Raw genomic sequence first — 16,765 nt, 5'->3', positions numbered from 1 at the left:
TGACAAGGGACAGAATCAGCAGAATCCATTGGGAAGATTTATAGGACAAATGACGAGATTTCTTCAACAAAACAATTGCTTGGGCATGGAGAGTGGGTAGGGAGACAATAAGAAATGGAGGGAGTACATATAGATTAAGAAAGACCTAAGAAACTTTATCAACCAATCATAAAACTTGGAGCTAATTTTGATCTTGATTCAAACATACTATAATATAAAAATATTTGAGACATTTGAGACAATTAGAATTTCTAACACCGAGTTCAATTAAGAACTTATTTACGTGTGATAATGGTATCGTGGTTATTTTTTTTAAGTCAATTTCTTTTAGAGCAATTTGTTAAAATATTTATAAATGAAATGATGCTATGTCTGAGAAAGTGGGTGGGGTATAGATGAAGCAAAACTGACCATGAGTCGATATTTGTTGAAGCTGGGGAATGGGTGGTACAAAGGATTTCACTATAACTGTTTCATTTACTTTCTCACATACTTAGAAAAATGTTATTAAAAGGGTAGGTGAGAAGAAACCAAAAAATGATGACAGAAATTCATATGAATATGCATCCCAGTTTGATCCTAAGTTTTAGCCATGAACCCAAGGATGGAAACACATAAACATTCATGTAGCATCGATAGGCAGAGATTGGATCAATTATATAGGAGACACCAATTCTTCTTATTATTGATAACACACATTTTTTTCCCTAAGATTCTTTATGAAAGGTAATGAAAAGCATCCTTACAGGGATGGATTTCGGAGGCCTCTTTTTAAGGCGTAGCTGAACAGGAGACAGTGGCATCGTGGTACAGTGCTACTCAATGAACGAGGTTAGGTGAAGCTGGGAGAGAGGCAGAATATGCACTATACTGGTAGCACCCTGAGAAGGGATGTAGATGAAGAACTGTTTTGTATTTTCTTGCAGCCTTCAAGCAGCTGGTTGAATCAAAGTTTATAGTTTTCCTTGATTAGAAAGGAGATGATCACAGTACAATTAAAACTGTGACCTTAGACCAGAGGAAAAAAAAGAATCTACTTCTCTTTAAGAAAAAACTTCAACTGTCTTACTCACTGTCTCTCTTTTTAACTTTTAAAAGAGTTTTCTGTGATTCAGTGGCTAACTTTATTTCATCCATCTCTAGTCCGCCACCCCACTGTATCATTTTGAAGCAAATCCTAGAATCATATTATTTTGTTTGGAGACATTTCAGTATTCACCTTTAAAATACGCATGTTATTTTTAAACCTAACCAAAACTCAGTGGGCATTTTGAAAAGATCAAACACATCACTAAATTTCTTTGCCACCTATCACCATGTTTTTATTTTTAACACGCTTATGACTCCATTTCCTTTCGATCAAGGCTCATGAATGAAGCAGCACATAAATGACGAAGGAGATGAACTCAGACCACGGGGATTCCCCACCTAACCACTGCCCACCTCCTACCTACGCTCCAGGCTCAGACCACAACTCCAGGGCATTGGCTGTGATTTGCTTTCAAGAGCACATAGTCAGCATCAAATTGCTAACATGACAAAACAAACTTCAGCTCTACCAGGTCTAAAAAAAAAATAGCTTCAGTCACGTGGAGCTGTCAGCAAACCCTCAAGTGCTTTCATTCGTTGGGAGGGATCACTTCTCCAAAAGTTGATGGTGCTGCTCTGCCCACGCTGGCTTGTTCTCCTTTGACTCGTCCGGCGATTCTTTGCGTCCTTCATCGATTCTTCACTGGCATAGCATTGTCTCAGTGTTCTTGCCTAGGCTGCTCCGCCTCTCTGCCCCCATTCTCGTGCTCTTCTTGTTTACCTGCCTATCTCATTAATTTTCTACTTCTCTGTTTGTGGTGCCCAGATCTAACCCCGCCACCCCCCAAGCTAGGGTCCCTTTGCCTGCCTGACACCTGCCAGTCCCTCCGGCATCTTATACTGAACACATCTGGATTAGAACTCCTTAGCTGCCTTCACCCACCATCACCCCAAATGGCCCAACTTTCTTTTTTCACTTAGTTTCATTTGGTATGGAAAAGCCAGATTACTACTACTACTACTACTACTACTACTAACTACTATTACTTACTATTACTACTTACTGTGACTACCACTAACTAGCTACCACTATGCTTCTGATCTTCTATACTTCTTATCCAGTAAATGACCAGAGCCTGTTGATTTTTGCCTCTGCAGAGTTTAAACAGCTTATTTATTAGCCAGATTGCCATAGTCTCTGCCTCTTATTTCTTGGGTCTAATGCTTACTCTGTACATGGACAAAACATGGAGTATGGCTTTGAAGAAACTGCATTCTAGTGGAAGAGAAGGACGATGAGATGGATTCAGTCAGTCATTGTAGGAAGACATTAAAGATACAGTGTTGAGTTGAGTGTTGAAGTTGACCAATGGTGACAGGTGATAAGAACATTCCAGGTAAAACACAAAGACCTGGAAGCTTAAAACACCAAGGGATATATATGCGGGATTGTGTGTGTGTGCATGTGTGTGTGTGTGTGTGTGTGTGTGTGTGTGTGTGTGTATGCGCGCGCGCACATGTGTGCCACAGTTTCAAAACTAGATGAATATCGTTACTTTTTTTTTTAGACAGATGGCATGGCATGACACTCTACTGGAAAACATGGATGACTTCTCTTAAATCTGAAATTTGAAAATTATTATTTACAACCTTTCGATCTTTGGCTCTAACCTGCTCTTCTATCCTTCTCTCTTCGACTGTTCTTCACTTCGTCCAAAGTAGACAACTCACAGTTCCTTGAAGAGACCACAATGCTTCCTCACCACCATTGGAGGTTCATCTTCATTCTACTTGGAATCTCATGCTGCCTTCCCAAGTCCTGATTGTTAAAATCCTACCTGTTCTTTTTAAAAAATCTTTTTATTTTGGAAACATATAGATAAATGAAAAGAAGACAAAATAGTATAATGAACCCTCATGTGCTCTCAAATCCTACCAATTATTAACAGACCACCTAAATACCACTTTCCCTGTCAGACCATTTTTTGCTCTTTTCCCTTGACTGATCCCTCTCTCCTGCTTTGACTTCTGTGTACTGATGGTGTGATACTTGTATACAACACATACTCTCTGATATCACAGTAACTGGTTTTTCTTATCCCTTGACTCTTGCAAAGTAGAATTGTAGCTTAATGAACTTTTTATTCCTTGCAGTGTCTGTTTTGATGAATTATTGACAGTTTCAGCTCAAAAATATAGATAGCCCAGTGAGGTGCTTAATTTGGAATTTCTTACTAGCCAGAAAGAACTGGTTGGTGGTGAGGGAAATGACAGGAACTTAGCAGAGGTGACCTGGTCATCATAAAGAGAGAAATAGTGGAAAAAGGAAACACTTAACTTAGACATGTGCTTGACCCTGGGGTTCTTGACTCCGGCTGGGATCTTAAAGCACTTGTGGAGTTTTTTTTAAAGTATGTGGTTCACCTACTTTGGAAGACAGTTTGGCAGTTTCTTACAAAACTGACACTCTTACCATATAATCTAGCAATTGCACTCCTTAGTAGTTGCCCAAAGGAGTTGAAAACTTATGTGCACGCAAAAACCTGCACGCAGATGTTTTTTATAACTGCATTGTTCATAATTGCCAAAACTTGGAAGCAAGCAAGATGCCCTTCGGTAGGTGAATGGATTAATGAACTCTGGTCCATCCAGACAATGGAATGTTATTCAGCACTAAGAAGAAGCGAGCTATCCAGCCGTGAAAAGACATGGAGGAAGCTTAAATATAAAGAAGCCAGTCAGGTGAGGTTACCTTCTGTATGATTCCAACTATATGACATTCTGGAAAAGGCAAAGTTAGGGAAACAGTAAACGATCAGTGGTTACCAGGAGTTGGAGGGCTGAATAGGTAGAGAAGATGATTTTTAGGACAGTGAAAATACTCTCTATCATATTATAATGATGGATACATTCATATCATTATACATTTGTCCAAACCCATAGAATGTACAACATCAAGAGTGAACCCCAATGTAAACTATAGACTTTAGGTGATAATGATGTGTCTATGTACGTTTGTCACTTATAACAAATGTACCATTCTGGGGTGGGGGTGGGGGGACGTTGATAGCGGAGAGGCCGTACCTGTGTGGGGGCAGGGGGCATTTGGAAATATCTGTACTGTCTCTTCAGTTTTGCTGTGAACCTAAAACCGCTCTTTAAAAAAAGGCCTTCATTTAAAAAATATATGTATTCTGAGGCCTCACTCCCAGAGACCCTGAGTCTGTAGAGCTAAAATAGTTCCATAGTCAGTGGGAATCAAGAGACTATGATTCAAGATTGATGAGATTTTAAAAATGTAAATTTTACACAAGAAGGGTAGAACAGAGGATGGCATCTGAAGAAATAAGCTGTTCACACAGGGGACATTCTGCTTCTTTCATATGTTCAAAATATAAGCACAAATATGGAAGAGAGATAAGCTTGTATTTATTGAGCATTTATTTTATATATATATATATGCCAGACCCTGCAGGACTTCTTCACATGTATTGTGCCAACTGCATCTCTCAGTGACCTAAGTCTCATCTTTAGTTCATAGGTATAAAATCTGAGGGTTAAGAAGGATTCTCAAGGTCACAGGGTTAAGGGACACAACTGTGATTTTAAATGAGATCTACTGATGCTTAAGTATGTACCATTCTTACTCTTTTCTGTTTTTCATTGAAAAATTTGAAGGCCTCAATACGAATGTTCCGAACGGTCAAGAAAAGAACAACACGGGTCCAGTCAACAAGTATTTGCGATATGTAAATACTGTCGCAATGGAATTTATATGGGGAAGACAGATAATAAATAAGTAATAAATAAATGCAAAAATAAATACGTGAATGCAAAAATAAAGTAATTCGAGACTGTGAGAAAAGGTAGGAGGAATATAAATAGAAAACGGTCATGGAGATCTATTTTAGAGTGGACATTTTAAAGTAAAATATGAGAGATTCAGTAAAGTTGCAGTGAGTTGATATTGTGTGTGAGATGCCAGAACATGAAAGCTGGGCCTTGTGATGCTGAAGGGGGTTTGGGAAGGTCATGTGGTGAGTGAGGGGAATTTGAGAGGTCGAGTTCCCTTCCCAAGCGGGCTGGGTCCCTTTGGGCAGAGGGAACACAGAGGTGAAGTCAAGGCTCATCTGCCTCCTTGAAATCAAAATGCCTGTGTGTTGTCCAATGAGCTTCACCGCCTCCCTCCCTTCTCTAAATTTTATGTAACTCCAAGGAAGTGCGGCGTCCTGGTTGGGGTCTCAGCGGTGGGTGAGATCTGGTGGTCTGGGGGATGGGAGCATCTGCAAGCATACTCCTGTGTCACCTCTTGTGGAGCCAGCTTCCTCCCTGCACCCCCCTCCCTCTGCCCTGCTTCATTAATTGCGTTGCATCCCATCATTGCAATTTAATGACATTTAATGACACTTCTCTGCCATTTTAGTGCCAGCCGTGCTCGGAACGTAAGCCTTGATGCAAGTATTAAGAGAGGGCGGCCAAAGCCTCCAGGTTGCCAGTTACTTGGCTAGAAATTTCATTCACACTGAGAAACAGATTTTTAAAATAAATTTGGCACTGGGAGCAATGCCATCCTTTTGTAAAGCTATGTCAATAATCATCAGCCCTCATAATTATGCACCCCTGCCCCAGTCCTCGGCCAGGCCGACAAATATTTGGGTGTCAGCATATCCTCACGATGCCACCTTCTGTTGACCCTGTGGGATTCTCTTGCTGTTTGGGTTGGCGCTGGAGCACGATCTTGTTTTATGTAATAAGGCACATGAGAGAGAAGCCCTTTGTGCTTTGCCTCTCCGAGTGGGTGCTGAGCAAGAGGTCCTGTGTACCCCATCATTTTCGGTACGGGCAAAGCTAGTGAACATTTCTGTGGCCTGGCAAATGTTTTCTAACTATTGGCAAGGTTTGTTTGTTTGTTTGTTTTTTCCAGTGCCATTTTGCCCCAGGGCTAGGATCACAGTGACCCAGCTTTGGTTTAGGATGAGTGTTGCAAATATATGTGTGTGTGTTATGGGGCGGGGGTTGGGGGTGGGTGAGAACTACAATGTTTTCAGAGAAAACAGGCGTGGGTGTGACACGGGCTGATGTAATGTAGTCCTGCAGATGCCAAGGAGGGTTACCCTTTGCTGATTGTACCAATAAGAGGGCAAAGCTTGTCGAGATCTCCAGAAACATATGGAATATTCTGTCTTTCTGAGAAGGCTTGTTGCTAGCATGTAACATAACATAGAGCCCATTTTCAGATATATTTTGAATTTTTTGCTTTAGAATATCAAGGGAAAAGGCCATTTAACATCGTTGGCCACAGCTTTATTATTCATATTGCTCCCTCTCATTAATTTTTTTATAACTGTATTAAATGTTAGCATCAAGGGCCTGGCAGCCTTGCGAGGTAGAACAGATTGCTTTGAAATCAACACAGCTGGAAACTGACCACATATTGTTTTTCTTTCTTTTAAGAAATGAAAGAAGCATTTATAGCAAGGCCAGAGAATGCTGTACTGTGCAGAGCTGCTTTATAGGTTTATTCCTCCAAGTCTGGTAAATGATTAATGTCACGCCCTGGTGTCCAAATGGGCCCAGGTCCCTGCTCCCTTCCTGAAATTGCAGTTCCCAGGGAACAATAAACTCTCGAGGTTTGCTGCAACCCTCACTTGAGGGGGTGGAGTCTGTTCGGTGCTGCTTCTCTCTGCTCAAGTGTGGTCTTCGGAGCCAAGGATGCCTTCTGTGGGGTTTTCTCTGCTAGCCCTCCTTGCAGCCCTGAAAACCTCATCAGTCACTCCTGCCGGCTTCGCACTGGGCTGCGCTTCCCGCAGTGGGCACGTAAGTGAATTAGGGAATGTGTGTTTGTGATCCACTTTTAAAAACGAAGGCAGGATATTTTCTAACCGTGTAATTCAACTAAGTCCTGTGTCTCCTGGAACTATTTTTTTTTCTTGTTGCTGTCAGAGAGAATCAGGGGTCTCTTTTCTCACACCTCAAAGGCTTTATTGTTGTTTTGGTCAATTATTCCGTTAGTCTCTATGCCAAAAGGTTTCTCTTTTTCTCTCATTTTACTGTTTCTATGTATAGGCATGTTGGGATGATTTGTGGTTGCAGTGTAATAATCGATTGCCATTAATGAATTGCTAATAATTAATTCCTAGGGTGTAATATTGAAAAGTTTCTCAAAAGGAGGTTTTCTCCATAAATAGCTATTTCTCTTAATATCTATCTTGTAAGAGCTGGATTAGAAATGAAGGAGAGAGACGTAAGAATCGAAGAGTAACTTTTGCTTTTGGTTTGCCGAGATGGCACCTGGGGAGCCTTTTTCACAGTTAAATATATTTTACCATTGTTTAGTTTTATCTTTTGACTATCAAGGGAAGGATAGGGTTGTATCTGTTGGAATACCTGAATTACCTGTCATCTGTATTGGCAGATGTCCGTTGTTACCTGGACAAGTGGAATTCATTATTTATTTCTTACTAGAGTGTCTCATTTAAAATAGCATTCCCCATCTGTTTGGCTGAGGCTCATAAATGGGAATCGTGAGAATCGGGCTATGTCTCTAGTATTCGGATTCTCACAATCAGATCCCACACTTAGTATTGTTCCGGGTACATAATACAGTTCTTTGCATTGTCGGTAACTCACTAACTTAGTAACCGGTGCCTAATGGCCACCTGACCTGCAGGAGTAGGAAAGTAAATGATGAGTTTTGAATTTTATAAAATGTATAAATAAGCCCCAATGAGGAGAGAATTAAGAAAACCCGTTATCACGAAAGTGGCCCTAAAAGGCTTTCTCTATGTTGATTACTCTCCAGCATATTTTTTCCTGGCATTATTCAACTTTGCAGAATTGATCTAGATTTGGGATTTTGAATGCATGGGGGGGGAAAAAAAGACTCAATTATACATTACATTGCACTTTGATAATATGACCAGTTCTGTTCGTGAATTTCTCAGATGACATTTTTTTTAACGTGGTGGTACAGACTCTTTAAATAATCATAATTAATAGCTACTTAAATGATCTCGGTGCTTTTTCAAGTTATCTCATTTGATTCTCATAGCAGTCCAAAGTAGGTATCAATGTTACCTCCTCATTTTATAATTGAGGATATTGAGCGTCAGGGAGTGGCTCTGAGGTCACTGGGTCAGTGGATGAACGAGGTGTAAGCTGGGTTTGTTTTTTAAATCTCAAAATCTCGTACTCCCTCCCGGCCACCCCGTTCATCTCTAAGCCCCTTCCACCGTGGAATAGTGGAAAGAGCTCTGACCTGGGCGTCTGCAGACCTGGCTTCCGATTCAGCCGGGGTCAGAGTTGCCTCTGAAATGCTGAGCACTCCCCGAAGCCTTCGGATGTCATTTTCCAGCAAGGAAGTTACAGCGTTTGATTTCTTCTTAAGTTCCTTTACAGCTTCGGATCTCCATCCAGGGCCTGTCCGGGGCTTGTGTGCGGATGCCGAGTCCCGCAGTGCTCACCCGCAGTGTAGAGAAGAGGCGAGGGAGAAGGTGGAGCCGCGGGCATCCCTTCTACCCAGCTCCGCTTCGGCGCAAAGAGGCACCGATCTCTTTCGCCGAGGAAAATCCTGCGCCCTCACACGACGATTTTCTCTGATCTGCTTCCTGAGCTGGCATTTCTCAGTCTGTTCTTTTTTACTCATCAACAAAAGTATCTGAGCCAAGCTCTCTTGTGGTTTCGGCCCAGGGATGAGCACATCAGTTACGTTCCCAACTGGCTCCCAAACAAGCGATAACCTCCTGTGTGAGCCCATCGCTATCTTAATCCTTTTTGGAACAGGGCAAATGTAAATAAACATCACTCTCCTCCTCTCTTTGGCTTTTCGTCTTTCGGGCAGGTAGTTGAGAATGGGCAGGGCCGACAGTGGGAAAGTATTTTTCATTTTACCTCCATGGTTAACTCTATCGGTTGCTCACAGATCAGTTTTAGAAAATTGTGGGATACGGGGGTCAGGTGACTACATTGGACTAACATTAGAAAGCCAAAAAAAAGATCTATAAGCAACACCATCTACCATCACCATCATTGTGTATGAGAAAGAAGGAGACGCTAGAATGACATGCTGTCATCAGGGAGGGAGGGAGGGCAGACCTTCCTGGGTGAGAAGAGCTGGCATTCTTACGCTGACATTTGCACCCTGGACTGGTGGAAAACTCATCCCTGACTGCAGCCTGCATGCATTTGGGAAGCTCTGCTCAGCCTGCTGCCTGGGTGCTTGTCACTCACAGACTTCCTGGGCAGGCGGTTCTGAATGGGGAGATGAGAGCTGCATCAGCCCTTTTCTTCCCCTGACATCCTTGCCCGTGTGCACATGCTATGATTTAGACTGTAACTGTATCCTTATGTCTTTCTCCACAGGCAAGAAGCGAAACCCTGGCCTTAAAATTCCAAAGGAAGCATTTGAACAGCCTCAGACCAGTTCCACGTGAGTTGGCAAGATCGTCATCATCTTAACCCAAACACTTTACAGATTTCTAGGGAATGGGGGTTCATTTTTGGACAGGCAAGCCATACCTGGACTATGGAAATCGTTTTTAGAAGAACCCTTTAAAGGGGAAGCCACGTGCTCACCGTTCTGAGACCTGAACTAAACACACTTGGTCAGTCAGTCTATGTTGAATAGGTGGCTTTGAACTCAGTGTCTCACATCACTGGTTGGCTGAAAATTCCGTGTCACAGCCGCATTTGGCAGATGAGGTCCTATGTAAGTCCAGAAAGGCCCCTGGATGTGGACTTTTTGCCTTTTCCATAGGATTTGAGCAAACAAGTAAATCCTTATGAGGGCTACTACTCTGAAACTAGGATTGAGATGGAAAATGGTATTCGGTGAGGACTTAGCATCCTGACACCTAACTCTTGTCCCATATAAACAGAAGGCGAAATGAGGTAAAGGAACATTTTTCTATTGGCTGAGGCTTTGGCCCAGATCCCCAAGTGAGTAAAGTCCCAGTGAAGCAGGACACCCTCTCGCCCAGGCTCCGGCTTGTTCGCTGGCTGTCTGTGGGATGGGGGCGGGACTCCTCTCCAGCTGGAGGCGTTGCCACCTACCACTGGCAGGTGTGGGGAGGAATGGAAATTCCACGGAAAAGAACACAGCAGAGGTCCCAGAGAGGCCAGACAAGTACAACGGAGGCCGTCTTAACGGAAGCCTGAGCTTTAAGGCTTTTGCTCATCTCTGCAAAAGCGCCTCCCCTTGTAAAGGGTTTTCGATCTTCGCTGCCATCCGTCCTATCAGAGAGTGCCCCCCCTGGGTTTGGAATGTGCTAGTAACATTGATCGTGTCACATTCCGTACCTCAATATACACAAACTTTCCGCTGAAGAACCTCCAGAACAGAGTGGAGGGTTCTGGACTGTCACCCAAGGGCCAAATGCGTCTTGGACTGTACCATTCGTGAGGATCTGTGGTCCTTCCGTGTCTGCTACCGGGACTGCGGTTTTGTTTTTGGTCCCTCTGGGTATTTTTTTTTTTCTCCCTGTGAACTCTGTAATTAGTAGCTTTTTCTCTCCAATTGATTTCTCAAGAGCATGGAGCAATGAGTGGCTTCTCTCTACAATCCGTATAGGACACTTGAAAAAAAAAAATTTATTTTATAATAATTGTAGATTCACAGGAGGTTGCAAAGATATGTACAGGGAAGTCCTTTGTCCTTCTCCCGGCTTCCCTTCTCCCATTCAGTGTTAACATCTTGCACAACTGTAGCACAATATCCAAACACAAAAAAAGGGGCATTGATTTAAATCAGGGATCCCTAACCTGCGGGCCACAGGCCGGTTCCGGTCCGTGGCCTGTTAGGAACCGGACTGCACAGCAGGAGGTGAGCGGCGGGTGGACAAGCGAAGCTTCCTCTGTGTTTGCAGCCGCTCCCCAGCGCTAGGCTAGCATCACGGCCCCAGATCCACCACAGATCTCACGAGGCACTAATTAGATTCTCAGAGGAGCACCGGTCTCTAGTGCCAAAAAGGTTGGGGACCGCTGGTTTAAATCATAGAGCTTATTCGAATTTCACCAGCAATACAAACACTCATTTGTGTGTATGTGTGTATGTGTGTGTATGCAGCTTTTTCACATGTGTAGCCTTATAACCATAATCAGGATACTCTGCTGTATCAACACTACAAGACTCTTTTCTGTTATTCCGAACTACGCCCACTTCTAACTCCCTATCCCAGTAGTCCCTAATCCCTGGCAACCACTAATCTGTTTTCCATCTGCATTTCGTTATTTCGTGATTATTATATAAATGGAATCATGTATCTTTTTTGAGGTTGGCTTTTTTCATGCAGCATCATTTCTTTGAGGTTCATTCAAGTTGTTGCATGCATCAATAGTTCATTCCTCGTTACTGCTCAATGCCATTCTGTGGTCTGGATATACCAGTTTGTTCAACCCTTTAACCTTTGAAGGAGAGAGACTTTTCGGCTTGAGGCTTTTATGAATAAAGCTGCTATGACCATTCACGTACAGGTTTCCTCATACAAAATGTTTCATTTTCTCGAGATATATGTCCAATAGTGTAATGACTAGGTCATGTGTTAAGTTTATTTTTAGTTTTGAAAGAACTGCCAAAATATATTTCAGAGTGATTTTACTGTAATTGGTCTTTTCATTCTTTTATTTTGATGAAGTTGTCTATCAGTTTTTCTTCTTATGGATCATGATTTTGGTGGCAAGTTTTAGAACCTTTTGCCTTGTCCTAAGTTCCTAAAGATTTTTCTCTTATGTTCTTTTCTCAAAGTGTTATGGTTTTACATTTTAGATTTATGTCCATGATGCATTTCGAGTTTAATTTTTGTACAGGGTGCCAGGCAGGTTTAGGCTGAGCTTTATTTTTTTGGCAATGGATTTTCAATTGTCTTAGCACCATTTGTTGAAAAGGCTAGCCCTCCTCCATTTAATTGCTTTTGCCCTTTGTCAAATATTAATCGAGCATATTGTTTGGATCTATTTCTGGGTTCTCTGTTCTGTTCCATTGATCTGCGTGTCTGTCCCATTGCCAACATCATACTGTCTTGATTACTGCAGCTATACAGGTATATGTAAGCCTTAACATTGGGAAAAGTGATTCCCCCCCCCACCCCCCCAGTTGGTTCTTCTTTTTTCAAAATTATTTTGGCTATTCCAGGACTTTTCTTTCTTTTTTTTTTTTTTAATCTAGGTTTTAGAATAAGCTTGTCTATGTCTTTAAATAAACTTGCTGAGATTTTGATAGGAATTGAGTCTAACCAATAGATCAATTTAGGGAGAATCAACACCTTTTACTACACGGAGTCTTCCAAACCACGAATGTGGTCAATTTCTTCAAGTATTTAGATTTTCTTTGATTTTTGTCATCAGTATTTTATAGTTTTCATCATAAAGGTTCTCTACATTAGGTTTTATTAAGATTTACACCTAAGTATTTCATTTTCGAGGCACACTTATAAATGATATTCCCTTTTTGATTTTGTTTATTCTCTGTATGTAGAAATGAAATTGATTTTCTGTGTTGATTTTGTGTCCTGTGACCTTACTAAAATCACTTATTAGTTCTAGGAGCTTTTCATAGATTCCTTAGAGTTTTCTATGTAAACAGCCATGCCTTCTGCAAATAGAGAGCATTTTATATTTTCCTTTCCAAACTGTATTTTTTAAAATTTTCTTTTCCTACCTTATTTCAGCGGCAGGAATGTCCTGTACTGTGTTAAATAAGATTGATGAGAGAGGCAACCTTGCTTCGTTCTGCATCTTGGAAAGCATTTAATCTGTCACTCTTAGGAATGATGTTAGTTTTTTATAGATGCTGTTCATGAGGTTGACGAAGTTCCTCTCTGGTTGTAATGTATTGAGAGTTTTTATCATGAATATGTATTGATTTTTGTTGAATGCTTTTTTGTGCATCGGTTGCTACAACCATAGGTTTTTTTCTTCTCTGTCCCACTGATACAGATTATAATGATCGATTTTTAAAATATTGAACCAGCCTTACATACCCAAAATAAATCCCACTTGGTTGTGGTATATTACTTTTTTTATATATTGTTGGATATGAGCTGCTAAAGTTTGGTTGAAGATTTTTGTCCAAGTTCATGAGAGTTTTTGGTCTATAGTTTTGTTTTTTGTGATGTATCCTTTTTTCTGGTTTTGTTATTAAGGTAATACTGCCCTCATAAGTTAGTAAGGGCTCTAATTTTCTGGCAGACACTGTATGAAATGTTCTTTTATTAAAATTTTTTTGAGATATAATAGACATATAATATCTTAGTTTCAGATGTACAACATCATAATTCAATGTATGCAATTCTTTTTTTTTAATGTTTTCAAAAATTTTCAGTGAAACTAAATGGATTTGGGCATTTCTTTTTCTGGAGCTTTTAAACTATAAATTCATTTTCTTTAATAGTTTTAGGACTAGTCAACTGATCTATTTCATCATGGATAAGTTTTGGTAGCTTGCAGTTTTTAAGAAATTGGTCCATTTCTTAAGTTGTTGAATTTATGAAACTAAAGTTGTTCGTAATACTTCCTGAATATCTTTTTAATAGCCGCCAGGTGTTTGGACATAATCTGTTTTTTTTTTTTCCTGACATCAGTAATTTGTGTCTTCTCTCTTACCTGTGTCGATCTTGCTAGAGGTTTATCAATGTTTTTGCTTTTTTGTAAAGAACCAACTTTGTTTCCTTTATTTTCCTATTTTCAATTTTACTGATTTCTACTCTTTATTTTTTCCTTTGGGATATATTCTTATATCAGCCTTTTATATTACTTTGTTTTTTTAAAAAATTATTCGCCTTCTTTAATTTATATTAGTTTTCTATATTTTATGAATTTTTGAAAACCACCATAAATCTTTCTTTGATAAACAAACGAATAAAAACCCATGCAAGAATAAAAATAATTTCTATGTTATCTTTGCCTCATGTGGTAGAATAAACTTTGAACGTACTCTCCCGTTTTGCTGTGTAAAGCCAAGAGCATCACTTCATTTTTGTAGACTATACCACTCTGGCTCATGGAGAGCCTTGTTTTTATTATTGTTATTTTAATACCAAGGCTTAAATTTGTATTCCAAAAGAAGTAGCTTCCACATTTTGAGTTTTTATTGGCAGTTCTTTGAGGTTGGCTTGGTGGCACTTAGCATTTATCCCCTGCCTCCTTCTGCTGTGCTGCCCAAAAATAAATAGCCTGAGGGACAGAGCTCCATTCTCTTTCGTTTTATGTGTGTGGTCCCTCCGTTTGAACTTTTTCTTTGAGTAACTGATGCCAGTGTGTCTTTGACTCAAGTATCTGAGCTGTCCCCTCCCTTGATTGGCCATGACTAATCCTAAATCTAGTCTGTGCTAATTAGTAGTGTTTCATTTAACCCTCACAAGAAACTCAGAAGGCAGTTACTATTACTCTCACCTTATAAGTGAGCAGGGCCTGTACAAGGGTCGGGTCTTGCTCGAAGCAGTCAAACAGCCTTGTGAGTAAGAGTTCATGCTCTAGTGCTGGAATGCCTGGGTTTGTACTTGGGATCTGAACTTCACTAGTTGAATACCTTAGGCAAATTACCTAACCCTACTAAAACTTAGTTTCCCCTCCTGGAAAATAGGAATAAACAACGATGTGGTTGCTGAGGATTAGATGCCATAATCCGTACTAAGTGTCCTAGAGCTCGTTCCGTTGTAATTTGTCAGTGAAGGTAGCTCCAGGTGTTATTATTCCACTTAATAATAATTATTAAGTGGAAGAACTGGCATACGAATTCAGGGTTCTCTGACTCTCAAGTATGTGCTCATTGCTACACATGAGACAGGTGGAGACTGTGGCCAAACAGTCCGTGGCTGTGATATGAGAGGCAGGACCTTTTATTTCTGCAGTTGAGAAGACTTGATGGTGTGGCTCTGGGTTCTAATTTCACCATCTCTTTGAACGACCTTAAATTATTTTGTCTGTTTCAAAGTTAATTCTTCACATTAAAATAGAAATAATAATACCTCTAAGAGTTGTGAAAACTAAAGATGTTTTATGTAAAGGGTCTAACCCAGTCTATGGCCCAAGTAGATGCTTAATAAATATTTTTGCATAGAAAAAGAATGATTGTAATAATGACCACTGAACTGATTACTCATGCAGCATTATAAATAAATAATTATGATAAACCAAAGCTGGTTGTTCATCTAAAAACATCAACACGAGGTGACCTCTGGAATACCCTTGGCCTTTCAGGGAGGGGATCTGGTAAGAAGCCTGGTTCTTTCCCTTGTGAACTAAAATATTGAATAAGTGACAGAGAACATCCAACCACGGTATAAACCTCCCACAGAGACTCAGCGCCCCAGGCAAACGAATGTGCCCAGCCTTGGACAGAACACAGTGTCAACTAACCCCATCATTTGATGCTCTTGGCAGACCTGGTGAGCCCACAGGCCTGAGGCTTGGGTGGATTGATCATTTTCATTAGATGAGGGCTGGGCAATTCCTTGGATTCAGTCAGACTTGGGTTGGAGTCATGGGAATAATGGTACTCATAAAAGGATTTGTGTGTGTGTGTGTGAGAGAGAGAGAGAGGGAAAGAGAGAGAGAGAGAGAGAGAGAGAGAGAGAGAGAGATAGAGAGAGAGAGAGAGAGAGAGAGATGTCATGAGATGCAGGTAACCCAGTTTTCAGCGTGTTACCCTTTCCTCATTAGGTCAAGACTGAGAGTCAAGTGGTGTGAGTTTTATTTTCAGCTCCATTGAGGACTGTATGGCTTCAGCAGAACCTACAGTTTTTCTGGGTTTTATTTTTCTCAGCCTGGAAAATGGCATGAAGCCCTCCTATTAGGTAGAGCTATAACGCAAAGTTAGTGTAAAGCTGGAGTCAGCAAACTTTTTTTTTTGCAAAAGGCCAGAGAGTAAATATTTTAAGCTACCTGGGCCACAGTGGCCTCTGTCGGATGTTCTTTGTTGTTGGGTTTTTATAACCCTTTAAACTTATAGAAATCCCTCTTAGCCAGGCCACAGGCTGTGCTTTGCAGAGCTCTGGTGTGAACTCCAGACTCTCAGACGTGGAAGGGGTCTTAGCCGGCACTCTTACCTGATAACGAGAAAACGAAGAGAGTGGCCTTTCTGTTTCTTCTGTTGCTGTCAAAAGGATGGGTGCTGAACAAGTGCAAAGGATATTTTATTGTTTGCATTAGTCACATGTTTCAAGTAATACTTGTCTTTCTTTCAAAGTTCCACTGCACTTAGTGGACAATAAAAAAAAATTGTGACAACGAAAGAAAAATAACTTTGGAAATTTTAAGAATTGAGAAATCAGATTTCTTCTAATTTAATTCCTCCGGAAAGTGTTTCTGAAGAAAAATTCCCTGCTCAAAAAAACAAGAGATATAAAAACATCACTGTGTGTGTGTGTGTGTGTGTGTGTGCGCGCGCACGCGTGCGTGCGTGGGTGCGTGTGTGTGTGCGCGTGTGTGTGTGTGTTCTCTCTTCTTTACCTCCCAGTCCTGGTTTTAAGTTAGTATAGAAAAACTCATTTGAGGTCTTCTATGCATTTCAAAGAGATTTCGAGGTAAGGGAGGGCTCGCCATTCAGCCCTTAGATTCATGTTTATATCTGTGTCTGTATTTCTACTTTTCTCTTATTGTCTTATTTATTTACTTAGCTTCAGCAGAAGGGGTAGAAAAAATTGTCATCGGCAAAGGCTTCTTTTCTCTCTCCCTTTCGCTTTCCCTTCCTTCCGTGTCCCCTTCTGTTTCTCCAGAGGTGGTTCTGGCACGGAACGTCCCT

The 16,765-nt window shown here is 40.9% G+C and overlaps 1 protein-coding gene across 1 annotated transcript in view; it reads left to right on the top strand.

Moving 5' to 3' along the window:
• Positions 1-16,765, top strand: part of MAP2K6 (mitogen-activated protein kinase kinase 6) — a 105,024-nt gene that overhangs the window by 63,065 nt on the left and 25,194 nt on the right. Inside the window, exon 2 of the mRNA XM_011370406.2 lies at positions 9,391-9,457. Coding sequence (XP_011368708.1) covers positions 9,391-9,457 — 67 coding nt within the window. The remainder of the gene's footprint in view (positions 1-9,390; positions 9,458-16,765) is intronic.

The sequence above is a fragment of the Pteropus vampyrus genome, unplaced genomic scaffold, assembly GCF_000151845.1.
Source record: "Pteropus vampyrus isolate Shadow unplaced genomic scaffold, Pvam_2.0 Scaffold169, whole genome shotgun sequence".
Classification (NCBI taxonomy): Eukaryota; Metazoa; Chordata; class Mammalia; order Chiroptera; family Pteropodidae; genus Pteropus; species Pteropus vampyrus.
This window is presented reverse-complemented; position numbering and strand designations above follow the sequence as displayed.